Genomic DNA, 13807 nt, shown 5'->3' with positions numbered 1-13807 from the left:
CATTGTCCTGTTGGAACATCCAACTGCGCCCAAGACCCAACCTCCGGGCTGATGATTTGAGGTTGCCCTGAAGAATTTGGAGGTAATCCTCCATTTTCATTTTCCCATTTACTCTCTGTAAAGCACCAGTTCCATTGGCAGCAAAACAGGCCCAGAGCATAATACTACCACCACCATGCTTGACGGTAGGGATGGTGTTCATGGGATTAAAAGTCTCACCTTTTCTTCCTCCAAACATATTGCTGGGTATTGTGGCCAAACAGCTCAATTTTTGTTTCATCTGACATCACATGGACAAAGATAAGACCTGTGGTTTTGCTGCAAATAGAACGGGTGCTTTACAGAGAGTAAATGGGACAATGAAAAAGGAGGATTACCTCCAAATTCTTCAGGACAACCTCAAATCATCAGCACGGAGGTTGGGCCGTGGCCGCAGTTGGGTGGTCCAACAGGACAATGACCCCAAACACACGTCAAAAGTTGTAAAGGAATGGCTAAATCAGGCTAGAATTAAGGTTTTAGAATGGCCTTCCCAAAGTCCTGACTTAAACGTGTGGACAATGCTGAAGAAACAAGTCCATGTCGGAAAACCAACAAATTTAGCTGCACCAATTTTGTCAAGAGGAGTGGTTAAAAATTCAACCAGAAGCTTGCGGATGGCTACCAAAAGCGCCTTATTGCAGTGAAACTTGCCAAGGGACATGTAACCAAATATTAACATTGCTGTATGTATACTTTTGACCCAGCAGATTTGCTCACATTTTCAGTAGACCCATAATAAATTCATATAAGAACCAAACTTCATGAATGTATTTTGTGACCAACAAGTATGTGCTCCAATCACTTTATTACAAAGTGGTTATGACAAAAGCCCAGACTTGATTGGTGGTTTTACAGCACAGGTGTCAAACTCAAGGCCCGGGGTCCAGATCTGGCCCGCGACATCATTTTATCTGGCCCGCAAACACCTGGAAATGATATGCGTCAATAAAGTACTTAATATTTTCTCACTAAATGTAATGGAATTTTTTCATATTGACAGAAAAAATATATGTACTGCTTGAAATTGCATACCTTTTAAACTTTAATAGTATCCATTATTGCAACAAATATTACAGTATATTATCCTACTTTCCAAACATGTTTATGTCTAAATAAAAATAAATACTTAAATATCTGCTTGACTTATGATTTTACAGCAAACTACCCATGTATTGTGTTCTTTACAGCATATTACTGTAAATTGAAATAAAAAAAAAAATTTTTGGCGTTAAAATTCTGTTGACTGAGCTGCCATATTTTTATTGTAAAATCTTGGTTTTTTAACTGTGTATTACTGTAAATGGAAAAACAATACATTCGTTTTTACGGTACAAAAACTGGTAGCTAAGTTGCCAGAATAAAAAAAGAACTTGTACTGATTTTCCATTCACAATATAATGTTGTAAAAACCAATGTCAATTTAACACAAAAATTCTGTCAACTAAGCTGCCAGCTTTTTCCGTAAAAAAAAAACAAAAAACAAAGCAGTGGTACTGTTTATAGTTTTTATATTTACCGTAAAAAAAACCGCAATATTTTACAGTAAACATTTTTAAATGCTAAGTTTTTACTGTAAAATTGACAGTCTATTTTAAACTATTTATACAATTAATAATAAAATCCAGAGGCAAATTCATACATTATTCACTGTTACAAGCAGCCCTCTGATGGCAGCCATAACTGCCATGTGGCCCTCAATGAAAACCATTTTGACATCCCTGGTTTACAGTATAGGAGGATGTCAGTCGCCCGTAAAAAAAGATCTCACAAGGCTTCCTGTGGGGTCCGTTACTGGCTTTCAGCCTTCTCGCTGTTGACTTTAGAAGGTCTGGCGAGCAGGTCCTGAACATCATCTTCATCCTTGAAAGTGTGGTCCTTGAATTCCTTATGGAGCCAATCTCTGAACTGCAAGAAGTGACAACAATCATAAAAAACTAAAAAAACCAATGCAAAGCAATTTTCAGGTACTTTTCACATACACTGTTAAATGGTCATTAGATTTCATGATAAAATACTGCCAGCTCGATCGGCAGAATTTTACTGTAAAAATAAAAGTGGTCCAGATTTTACAGTAAAAATCTGGTGACTGAATTGCCAGGTTTTTTGTACAGATCTACAGATTTTTTTTTATAGTGCAAAAAAATCATGGAAATTGAAACAATCTTTTGCAAGATTTCACATACAATAATCCCTCATGTATCACTGTTAATTGGTTCCGGACATGAGTGACCGTGATAAATGCTTTTCTGCGAAGTAGGAGTCACTAATTATGAATCAAATATTTTCATAGCTAGAGTATAAAAATGTATATGTTTTTCAACCAATATGTGAATGTTGTCTGTCTATCTGTGTTGGCCCTGTGATGAGGTGGCGACTTGTCCAGGGTGTACCCCGCCTTCCGCCCGAATGCAGCTGAGATAGGCTCCAGTACCCCCTGCGACCCCAAAAGGGACAAGCGGTAGAAAATGGATGGATGTATGGATGGATAATAACGCTTCCTGATGCTGAGCCAATCAGTGGCCACCATACTGAACATCGTGCTTCTATTGGTTTGATCTCATCTAAAGTTAAAGTTAAAGTACCAATGATTGTCACACACACACACACTAGGTGTGGTGAAATATGTACTCTGCATTTGACCCATCCCCTTGTTCATCCCCTGGGAGGTGAGGGGAGCAGTGAGCAGCAGCGGTGCCGCGCCCGGGATTCATTTTTGGTGATTTAACCCCCAATTCCAACCCTTGATGCTGAGTGCCAAGCAGGGAGGTAATGGGTCCCATTTTTACAGTCTTTGGTATGACTCGGCCGGGGTTTGAACTCACAACCTACCGATCTCAGCGGTAGGTTGGACACTCTAACCACTAGGCCACTGAGTAGGTAGTGGCCAGTACTAATGCAATATTGATATTTTTAGTTTATTGAACCATTATTACAAAACCCAAAACCAGTGAAGTTGGCACGTTGTGTAAATGGTAAATAAAAACAGAATACAATGATTTGCAAATCCTTTTCAACTTATATTCAATTGAATAGACTGCAAAGACAAGATATTTAATGTCCGAACTGAGAAACCTAATTATTTTTTGCAAATAATCAATAACTTAGAATTTAATGGCAGCAACACATTGCTAAAAAGTTGTCACAGGGGCATTTTTACCACTGTGTTACATGGCCTTTCCTTTTAATAACACTCAATAAACGTTTGGGAATTGAGGAGACCAATTTTTGAAGCTTTTCAGGTGGAATTCTTTCCCATTCTTTCTTGATGTACAGCTTAAGTTGTTCAACAGTCTTTGTTGTGGTATTTTACGCTTCATAATGCGCCACACATTTTCAATGGGAGACAGGTCTGGACTACAGGCAGGCCAGTGTAGTACCCGCATTCTTTTACTCTGAAGCCACACTGTTGTAACACGTGCAGAATGTGGCTTGGCATTGTCTTGGTGAAATACGCAACATATGTTGCTCCTGTATGTACCTTTCAGCATTAATGGTGCCTTCACAGGTAAATGGTAAATGGGTTGTACTTGTATGTAAGTTACCCATGCCTTGGGCACTAATACACCCCCATACCATCACAGATGCTGGCTTTTGAACTTTGCGCCAAGAACAGTCCGAATGGTTCTTTTCCTCTTTGATCCGGAGGACATGACGTCCACAGTTTCCAAAAACAATTTGAAATGTGGACTCGTCAGACCACAGAACACTTTTCCACTTTGCATCAGTCCATCTTAGATGAGCTCAGGTCCAGCAAAGCCGGCAGCGTTTCTAGGTGTTGTTGATAAATGGCTTTTGCTTTGCATAGTAGAGTTTTAACTTGCACTTACAGATGTAGCGACGAACTGTAGTTACTGACAGTGGTTTTCTGAAGTGTTCCTGAGCCCATGTGGTGATATCCTTTACATGCGGATGTCGCTTTTTGATGCAGTACCGCCTGAGGGAATGAAAGTCATGGCCTTGCCGCTTATCTGCAGTGATTTGTACAGATTTTCTTAACCTTTTGATGATATTATGGACTGTAGATGGTGAAATCCCTAAGTTCCTTGCAACAGCTCGTTGATAAATGTTGTTCTTAAACTGTTGGACAATTTGCTCATGCATTTGTTCACAAAGTGGTGACCCTCGCCCCATCCTAGTACCCGCACTCTTTTACTATGGGAGTTTTTGTCACGGCCAGGGTGCATTGGAATGTGCCCTCATCATTGCGCTCTGCGCTTCACACCGCGGGACACGCCCACGACTGTGGCACACATCCAGGGACGCGCCGCGCGCGTCTCCGCCCTGCAGCTGCTGCCAGCTGCAATCACTTGCCGGCAATCATCACACCTGCCTGGAATGAAGGAGCTGCCTTCATAAGCCTGGACATCTTGGCATGCCGGCGCCGGAATATAATCATCTGTTGGCGTATAGTAAGCTATCATCCTGCTTGATGCAATACTGTTCTCTCTGTCTGTTTTCCCTTCCGTGTTTCATTGTTATATCATCCTACTGCAGACCTCCGTTCCCGTGTTTTGACGTTGCTGTGTGTCTCGTCATTTCTCGTCGTCGTTCCCCTGCTTCTCGGACTGCTCCTTGGATCTCGACCTCCCGCTTGGACACGGATTCCCCTCTTCCCCTGGACTTCCTCATCTCTCGTTCAACACTTGGTAACGCACACCTCAGTTAAATACTACACATAGTCGTACACCATACACACTCTTGGATTTTGCCACACTCCATTTCCTTAGTTCATATATTTAGTGTTGTTTATTATATATATTACTATATATAATAAATCATTGAACATTACTGCCATCTAGTGTCTGTTGCCGTCACCTCCCCTGTAAATCATAACAGTATATTCCGGCCAATTGATTAGGGACCTGACGGCACAGTTCCTTAGCCCCGCCCCCAGTGACTTTAGCCCTGCCCCAGTGAAAAAAAATGTTCACTTCCCTTTTTTTTTTCTTTTTCTTTTTGCCCCTCTCAGGATGTCTTTTTCTTTTACCTCCACCCTGGACAAATTTTCTAGCCCTCAACACTCCTTCAAGGGACTGTTTAACTCCAATATGGGGATGAAGGAATGTACTCATCGCCTGGACACCCTCCTCCCACCCTTAGTGACAGTCCCTCAGTCAGCTGGTAGCGTCTGGCATCCGCGTTCGGAGGGGGGGGGATGGTACTAGTCTCTTCCATTTTAGCACTGGTGGCTGTTCTGATGTGGTAGCACAGCTGAACCCAGACAGGCTACCACCTGCCAGTACTAGTCTCTTCCATTTTAGCACTGGTGGCTGTTCTGATGTGGTAGCACAGCTGAACCCAGACAGGCTACCACCTGCCAGTACTAATCTCTTCCATTTTGGCACTGGTGGCGGTTCTGATGTGGTAGCACAGCTGAACCCAGACAGGCTACCACCTGCCAGACAAATACCCCCTGTCTTCTGTTTTTCCCAACCGCAGCCACCAGTCCCCTGGCTAGCCTCCGAGCTAGCACCAGTCCCCCGGCTAGCCTCCGAGCTAGCACCAGACCCCCGGCTAGCCTCCGAGCTAGCACCAGACCCCCGGCTAGCCTCCGAGCTAGCACCAGACCCCCGGCTAGCCTCCGAGCTAGCACCAGACCCCCGGCTAGCCTCCGAGCTAGCACCAGTCACCCGGCTAGCCTCCGAGCTAGCACCAGTCACCCGGCTAGCCTCCGAGCTAGCACCAGTCACCTGGCTAGCCTCCGAGCTAGCACCAGACACCCGGCTAGCCTCCGAGCTAGCACCAGACCCCGGCTAGCCTCCGAGCTAGCACCAGACCCCCGGCTAGCCTCCGAGCTAGCACCAGACCCCCGGCTAGCCTCCGAGCTAGCACCAGTACCCCGGCTAGCCTCCGAGCTAGCACCAGACCCCCGGCTAGCCTCCGAGCTAGCACCAGACCCCCGGCTAGCCTCCGAGCTAGCACCAGTCACCCGGCTAGCCTCCGAGCTAGCACCAGTCACCCGGCTAGCCTCCGAGCTAGCACCAGTCACCAAGCTAGCCTCCGAGCTAGCACCAGTCACCAAGCTAGCCTCCGAGCTAGCACCAGTCACCAAGCTAGCCTCCGAGCTAGCATCAGTCACCAAGCTAGCCTCCGAGCTAGCACCAGTCACCAAGCTGGCCTCCGCGTCTCCACCAGCTCCCAGGCTGGCCCCCGCGTCTCCACCAGCTCCCAGGCTGGCCTCGACCTCTGCGCCTCGGCCAGCAGCGCCGACCTCTGCTCCGCCAACCTCTGCGCCTCGGCCAGCAGCATTGGCTTCAGCACCTCGGCCAGCTCCTCAGCTGCCCTCCTCGTCTCCGGCTCCGATGACGTCTGCTGCTTCCACGCCTCCGACGACATTGTCCTCCTTGACTCTGGCTCCGACGACATCGTCCTCCTCGACTCTGACTCCAAGGTCTTCATCCTACTCGTCTTTGGCGGGCCTTTCCACGGCGCCGCCTTCTCCCTTGTCTCCTGCATCGTCGCTACCGCGACCTCCGGCTGGCCGGCCGCAAAGGCAGTCAACACGACGCCCTCTGTGGCCAGGGCAGGGACACTTTCTGCGCCAACAGCAACGCCCAAAACATGGATATGTTTCCCGTAGGCTGCTGTGGTTCTGGCTCCACTCGCGTCCGCCCTACGGACGTCCAAGAAGGTGGTCGTTCCTTGGTCGTCCACCTCGCAGGCTGCTGCGGCGTTCTACTCGCCGCCGCCACCAGACTCGTCCCCGCTGGATTCGGGGACACTTGGGACGGCGACCCACCTCCAGTTCACCCCTCCACCCTCCCTTGACTTTTGACCTCTGTGTTCTCGTGATTCCTGCTAGAGGACATCTGGGAGCTGTCCATAAGGAGGGGGATACTGTCACGGCCAGGGTGCATTGGAATGCGCCCTCATCATTGCGCTCTGCGCTTCACACCGCGGGACACGCCCACGACTGTGGCACACATCCAGGGACGCGCTGCGCGCGGCTCCGCCCTGCAGCTGCCGCCAGCTGCAATCACTTGCCGGCAATCATCACACCTGCCTGGAATGAAGGAGCTGCCTTCATAAGCCTGGACAGCCGAATGGTTCTTTTCCTCTTTGATCCGGAGGACATGACGTCCACAGTTTCCAAAAACAATTTGAAATGTGGACTCGTCAGACCACAGAACACTTTTCCACTTTGCATCAGTCCATCTTAGATGAGCTCAGGTCCAGCAAAGCCGGCAGCGTTTCTAGGTGTTGTTGATAAATGGCTTTTGCTTTGCATAGTAGAGTTTTAACTTGCACTTACAGATGTAGCGACGAACTGTAGTTACTGACAGTGGTTTTCTGAAGTGTTCCTGAGCCCATGTGGTGATATCCTTTACATGCGGATGTCGCCTTTTGATGCAGTACCGCCTGAGGGAATGAAAGTCATGGCCTTGCCGCTTATCTGCAGTGATTTGTACAGATTTTCTTAACCTTTTGATGATATTATGGACTGTAGATGGTGAAATCCCTAAGTTCCTTGCAACAGCTCGTTGATAAATGTTGTTCTTAAACTGTTGGACAATTTGCTCATGCATTTGTTCACAAAGTGGTGACCCTCGCCCCATCCTAGTACCCGCACTCTTTTACTATGGGAGTTTTTGTCACGGCCAGGGTGCATTGGAATGTGCCCTCATCATTGCGCTCTGCGCTTCACACCGCGGGACACGCCCACGACTGTGGCACACATCCAGGGACGCGCCGCGCGCGTCTCCGCCCTGCAGCTGCTGCCAGCTGCAATCACTTGCCGGCAATCATCACACCTGCCTGGAATGAAGGAGCTGCCTTCATAAGCCTGGACATCTTGGCATGCCGGCGCCGGAATATAATCATCTGTTGGCGTATAGTAAGCTATCATCCTGCTTGATGCAATACTGTTCTCTCTGTCTGTTTTCCCTTCCGTGTTTCATTGTTATATCATCCTACTGCAGACCTCCGTTCCCGTGTTTTGACGTTGCTGTGTGTCTCGTCATTTCTCGTCGTCGTTCCCCTGCTTCTCGGACTGCTCCTTGGATCTCGACCTCCCGCTTGGACACGGATTCCCCTCTTCCCCTGGACTTCCTCATCTCTCGTTCAACACTTGGTAACGCACACCTCAGTTAAATACTACACATAGTCGTACACCATACACACTCTTGGATTTTGCCACACTCCATTTCCTTAGTTCATATATTTAGTGTTGTTTATTATATATATTACTATATATAATAAATCATTGAACATTACTGCCATCTAGTGTCTGTTGCCGTCACCTCCCCTGCAAACCTTAACAGTTTTGAGGCAAAAACCTAAACAACCCCCTATCCTCCAACCTCAACCGCCCCGCGATCCGGGTGACTGCCTGTGTTTTTAGCTAAGTAGTAGTACGGAGGTGTCTCAAACAAGCCCGGAGCAGTAGAAAAATCTACGCAGCTGAGAGAGAGTACACATTCGCTAGACCAGGGGTGTCAAACTCAAATACAGAGTGGGTCAAAATTTAAAACTGAACAAAGCCGCGGGCCAAGGTTGAACAAATTAACCTTTTAATAGGGACCCAAACAAGTTTTGCATTGAATATTGAACAAGCAAGGCTTATATAACTTTATAGTTGTCATGTCTGTATTATTATGTTTTGTTTTAAGTCATGTTTTGTTTAGTTTCTGTCTTTTCACTCTCTTGTCTGGTCACCATAGCAACCATTAGTTTTCACCTGTCACGTCACGCACCTGTTTCACGTTTTGAGTCACGCACCTGCTTTCACTAATCATGTCCATAGTATTTAAGTTCATTCATTTTCTGTTGTTCGGCCTGACGACCTCACCCCATATATGCTTCTGCACACCCCATATATGCTTCTGCACACCACATTTATGCTCGACACATTTCTAACTCCTTTTCATGTCCATCGTTCACGCTGCTCCTTTTTTGTCCATGCCAAGTAAGTTTTCTTTATTCAAGCCATAGTTTGCAAGTTTTGTTTAATTGTTCATAGTTTCTGCCAATGTGCAAGTTTTGTGTTTATAGTCTAGTTTTGTACCTCCGCCCCTGCGCGCACATTTCGTTTATTCCTGTTTTGATAGTTTAAATAAATCATGTACCTACATTCCCGTCTCGCCCGTGCCAACTTTCCGTTGCATCCCGGAAAAGCACACACCCAAGATCAAGTCATGACAGTAGGTCGTCAGCAGACCCGCTTTTCCGCACCTAAGTTGGCCGAGTTGGACATTTTCGACGAGGCTTCTTGGGCGGTCCTGTGCGCGATGGAGGAGGAAACGCGGCGCTACTCCTCCATGGAGTACAGAAACTCCATTTGGTCCCAGGAATGGGAGGACGCAGCGCAGCAGTGCCGGAAGCGCCGCTCCCGACGAAGGACGTCGGGTAGAACTTCCGCGAGCCAGCAGGACACGCCGCTCCCACAAGCCCCTCCCCCTCCGGGCGGAAGCAAGCAGCAGCCAGCCCGGCTTCGCCCGGATGACGTCAAAGACCAGGATTTTTTTTTTCTGAATTCTTTTTCTTTTGATTCCCCGCTCCCCAGGACTCAAGCCACACCCAAGACACAAAACAATTTTTTTTCACCCACTCAATCCCAGGTACAAAAAAGACAATTTGGACAATTTAATGGGGAAGTTTCTGCCCTCCTCCGCCCACCCCTACAGAGAGTTCCAGACCGCAGGGAGCGCGTCTGGTATCCGCCCCTTGAGGGGGGGGCTAGGGCTGGGAATTGTTCAGGTGGGGTGGCTCAGCATCACCATGTCAAGCCACAGCCTCCCTCACGGCCGCCACCACCAGTCTTCCGACCTGTCAAGCCACAGCCTCCAGCACGACCGCCCTCACCAGTCTTCCGACCCGTCAAGCCACAGCCTCCAGCACGACCGCCCTCACCAGTCTTTTACAATGCCAAGCCGCAACCCCCAGCTAGACCACCTCCACCTGCACCAAGGCTAGCACCAGTAGCTGCACCACGGCTAGCGCCAAGGCTAGCACCAGAGCCACGGCTAGCACCTGTCGTTGCTCCACGGCTAGCACCAGTAGCTACACCACGGCTAGCGCCAAGGCTAGCACCAGAGCCACGGCTAGCACCTGTCGTTGCTCCATGGCTAGCACCAGTAGCTGCACCACGGCTAGCGCCAAGGCTAGCACCAGAGCCACGGCTAGCACCTGTCGCTGCTTCACGGCTAGCGCCAAGGCTAGCAACAGAGCCACGGCTAGCACCTGTCGTTGCTCCACGGCTAGCACCAGTAGCTGCACCACGGCTAGCGCCAAGGCTAGCACCAGAGCCACGGCTAGCACCTGTCGCTGCTTCACGGCTAGCACCAGTAGCTGCACCACGGCTAGCGCCAAGGCTAGCACCAGAGCCACGGCTAGCACCTGTCGCTACTCCAAGGCTAGCACCTGTCGCCGCACCAAGGCTAGCACCTGTCGCCGCACCAAGGCTAGCACCAGCTCCATGTCAAGACCAAGACCCTCCACGCCAAGACCAAGACCCTCCACGCCAAGTCCAAGACCAAGACCCTCTACGACAAGTCCAAGACCAAGACCCTCCACGCCAAGACCAAGACCCTCCAGGCCAAGACCAAGACCCTCCACGCCAACACCAAGACCCTCCACGCCAAGTCCAAGACCCTCCACGCCAAGTCCAAGACCCTCCACGCCAAGTCCAAGACCTTCCACGCCAAGACCAAGACCAAGACCCGCCATGCCAAGACCAAGACCCGCCATGCCAAGACCAAGACCCGCCATGCCAAGACCAAGACCAAGACCCGCCATGCCAAGACCAAGACCCGCCATGCCAAGACCAAGACCAAGACCCGCCAAGCCAAGACCAAGACCCGCCATGCCAAGACCAAGACCAAGACCCGCCATGCCAAGACCAAGACCCGGCATGCCAAGACCAAGACCCGCCATGCCAAGACCAAGACCCGCCATGCCAAGACCAAGACCCACGCCAAGACCAAGACCTATACCAAGACCCACGCCGAGCTTCGCCGCCTGACGCGCCACGCCGAGCTTCGCCGCCTGACGCGCCACGCCGAGCTTCGCCGCCTGACTCACCACGCCAAGCCACGCCTGCCTCCTCGTCGGCCACGGATATGGCCGCTACCTGGTCGCCCGCCACGCCAAGTGCGCCCACCTCCCAGTCGGCCACGAATGTGGCCATTCCCTGGGCGCCCGCCTCGCCTGCTGCAGCGGCGTTCCACTCGCCGCCGCCACCTAACTCTGCCCCGGTGGATACGGGGACACGTGGTCTGGCGACTCACCGCCATGTCCCCCTCCCGCACTCCCATGACTTTTGTTAAGTTTTTTTTCTTGGACATCTGGTATCTGTCCTTAAGGGAGGGGCTCTGTCATGTCTGTATTATCATGTTTTGTTTTAAGTCATGTTTTGTTTAGTTTCTGTCTTTTCACTCCCTTGTCTGGTCACCATAGCAACCATTAGTTTTCACCTGTCACGTCACGCACCTGCTTCCACTAATCATGTCCCTAGTATTTAAGTTCATTCATTTTCTGTTGTTCGGCCTGACGACCTCACCCCATATATGCTTCTGCACACCACATTTATGCTCGACACATTTCTAACTCCTTTTCATGTCCATCGTTCACGCTGCTCCTTTTTTGTCCATGCCAAGTAGGTTTTCTTTATTCAAGCCATAGTTTGCAAGTTTTGTTTAATTGTTCATAGTTTCTGCCAATGTGCAAGTTTTGTGTTTATAGTCTAGTTTTGTACCTCCGCCCCTGCGCGCGCTTTTCGTTTATTCCTGTTTTGATAGTTTAAATAAATCATGTACCTACATTCCCGTCTCGCCCGTGCCAACTTTCCGTTGCATCCCGGAAAAGCACACACCCAAGATCAAGTCATGACAATAGTGACATGCAAAATCGAGTTTCAAATAATAATACAAATAATTAAAAAATATCAATGGCATATCAAATACAATTTAAATACAAATTGAATGCCTCTTTTCTATTTGCAGCCTTCTGAGGTAAATATCAACATTAACTTTTTCCACAGGCTAATACATTTGAAAATAAAATAACAATGAATAAAACAACCATGCAGGACTTTAAACTGCTCAGTTTGCAACACACTGATCTAATCTGATGTGCCCAAGCCAGATACCTGGCATCTTTACTTGGATGCTAGTTCATTAATGTCGGGGCTCAGGCTTTGAGCTGAGGCAACCGTCATTATCGAACGAAGGTGTTCATCAGTCATTATATCTCGTCCACCCAGACCACAGTCGTGGGGGCGTGCCTTAAATGCACTGCCTTCAATGTACTCTACGAGCTATCGTCACGTCCCCTTTTCATCCATTCTAACATCGTTCAGACCCAGTCACAAGATATGTGCGGCTTCTGTACGCACACATGAGTGAATGCAAAGCATACTTCATCAACAGCGATACAGGTTACACTGAGGGTGCCAGGATAAAAAAACATTCTACTTTTTAACACTGTTAGAAATATACGCCACACTGTGAATCCACACCAAACAAGAATGACAAACACATTTCGGGAGTACAACCGCTTCGTAACACAACATAAACACAACATAACAAATACCCAAAATCTTTTGCAGCACTAACTCTTCCGGGACGCTACAAAATACACCCCGGCTACCAACAATGCCCCCCCCCCCCTACACACACACACACACACACACACTCACCCTGTAGCGTCCCGGAAGAGTTAGTGCTGCAAAGGGTTCTGGGTATTTGTTCTGTTGTGTTTATGTTGTGTTCCGGTGCGGATGTTCTCCTGAAATGTGTTTGTCATTCTTGTTTGGTGTGGATTCACAGTGTGGCGTATTTTTCTAACAGTGTTAAAGTTTTTTATTCAGCTACCCTCAGTGTAACCTGTATCGCTGTTGATGAAGTATGCGTTGCATTCAATTGTGTGTGCGTGCAGAAGCCGCACATGTCATGTGACTGGGCCAGCACTTGTCGGACTGGCTGAAAAGCAGACGTGACGATTTTCGGGAGGGGCGCTGAAGTTTGGAAGACTCCCGGGAGGGTTGGCAAGTATTAGAATTAGCGGTGAATGCGGTGTTACCGCGCCACCGCGGCAATATATAATCGGCGGGCCAGCTTTAGTGTTAATTTGATATAGCCTCAAGGGCCAAGTGAAATTACACGGCGGGCCAAATTTGGCCCACGGGCCAGAGTTTGAAACCCATGCGCTAGACGAAGCTGAGATGTTTGTGATTGACAGCTATAAACACATATCATTGCATTCCCCCGTCAAAATTGGGGGCCCTGGATTGGGTGGGGCCCCTGGGTTTCAGCCCATTAAGGCGGGCTTGAAGAGGACATATTTATTTTTGGTGCTAGGATGCCATCAGCAGGGGAGTCATCAACCAGGACAACTACACAAGTGTAAGTTAAGGCTAATTTTACCATATTACTTTTTTACAAAAAATTATCCAGTAATCTTCTCTGCCTCCAGGAAATTGGTAATTTTATGGTAAATCTCAAGGCATGACAACTTTTAATGTGGTCCAATGCGCTTATGTCACACGCACAACAAAAAGAGGAAGTGGTTGCAGCGTTTCCTATTTATTTATTTGAGGCGAACATTAATTGGCAAAAAAGGCTCCAGTCCTTCCCACCCAACCCCCACGTTGTACTGTAATCTTCCATGTTTGACAAACTTCCCTCTTCAACTTGGAATGAAATTAATATGCTGACTTAAAACATTGCGATCGCCGATTACGTGTAAAAACAAAGTTTTGTGAAAGTATGAGCGCACAGGCACTCTGAAGGAGACAGCACACAGAATCGTAAAACATAATAACAACAAA

At 48.4% G+C, this 13807-nt stretch overlaps 1 protein-coding gene across 3 annotated transcripts in view; it reads right to left on the bottom strand.

The window, feature by feature from the left end:
* Window positions 1–13807, bottom strand: part of dusp22b (dual specificity phosphatase 22b) — a 30498-nt gene that overhangs the window by 918 nt on the left and 15773 nt on the right. For 2 of the 3 annotated variants that reach the window (XM_061979805.1, XM_061979807.1), the window contains one exon: window positions 878–1947. In XM_061979805.1, coding sequence (XP_061835789.1) covers window positions 1831–1947 — 117 coding nt within the window. In that variant the 3' untranslated portion in view covers window positions 878–1830. Of the gene's footprint in view, window positions 1–877; window positions 1948–13807 lie in introns of those variants that run through there. The other variant, XM_061979806.1, reaches the window with a different exon arrangement.

This window comes from Nerophis lumbriciformis, linkage group LG19 (genome assembly GCF_033978685.3).
Source record: "Nerophis lumbriciformis linkage group LG19, RoL_Nlum_v2.1, whole genome shotgun sequence".
Taxonomy (NCBI): domain Eukaryota; kingdom Metazoa; phylum Chordata; class Actinopteri; order Syngnathiformes; family Syngnathidae; genus Nerophis; species Nerophis lumbriciformis.
Note: the sequence above shows the minus strand (reverse complement) of the source record. Positions and strands in the feature narration are given on the sequence as shown.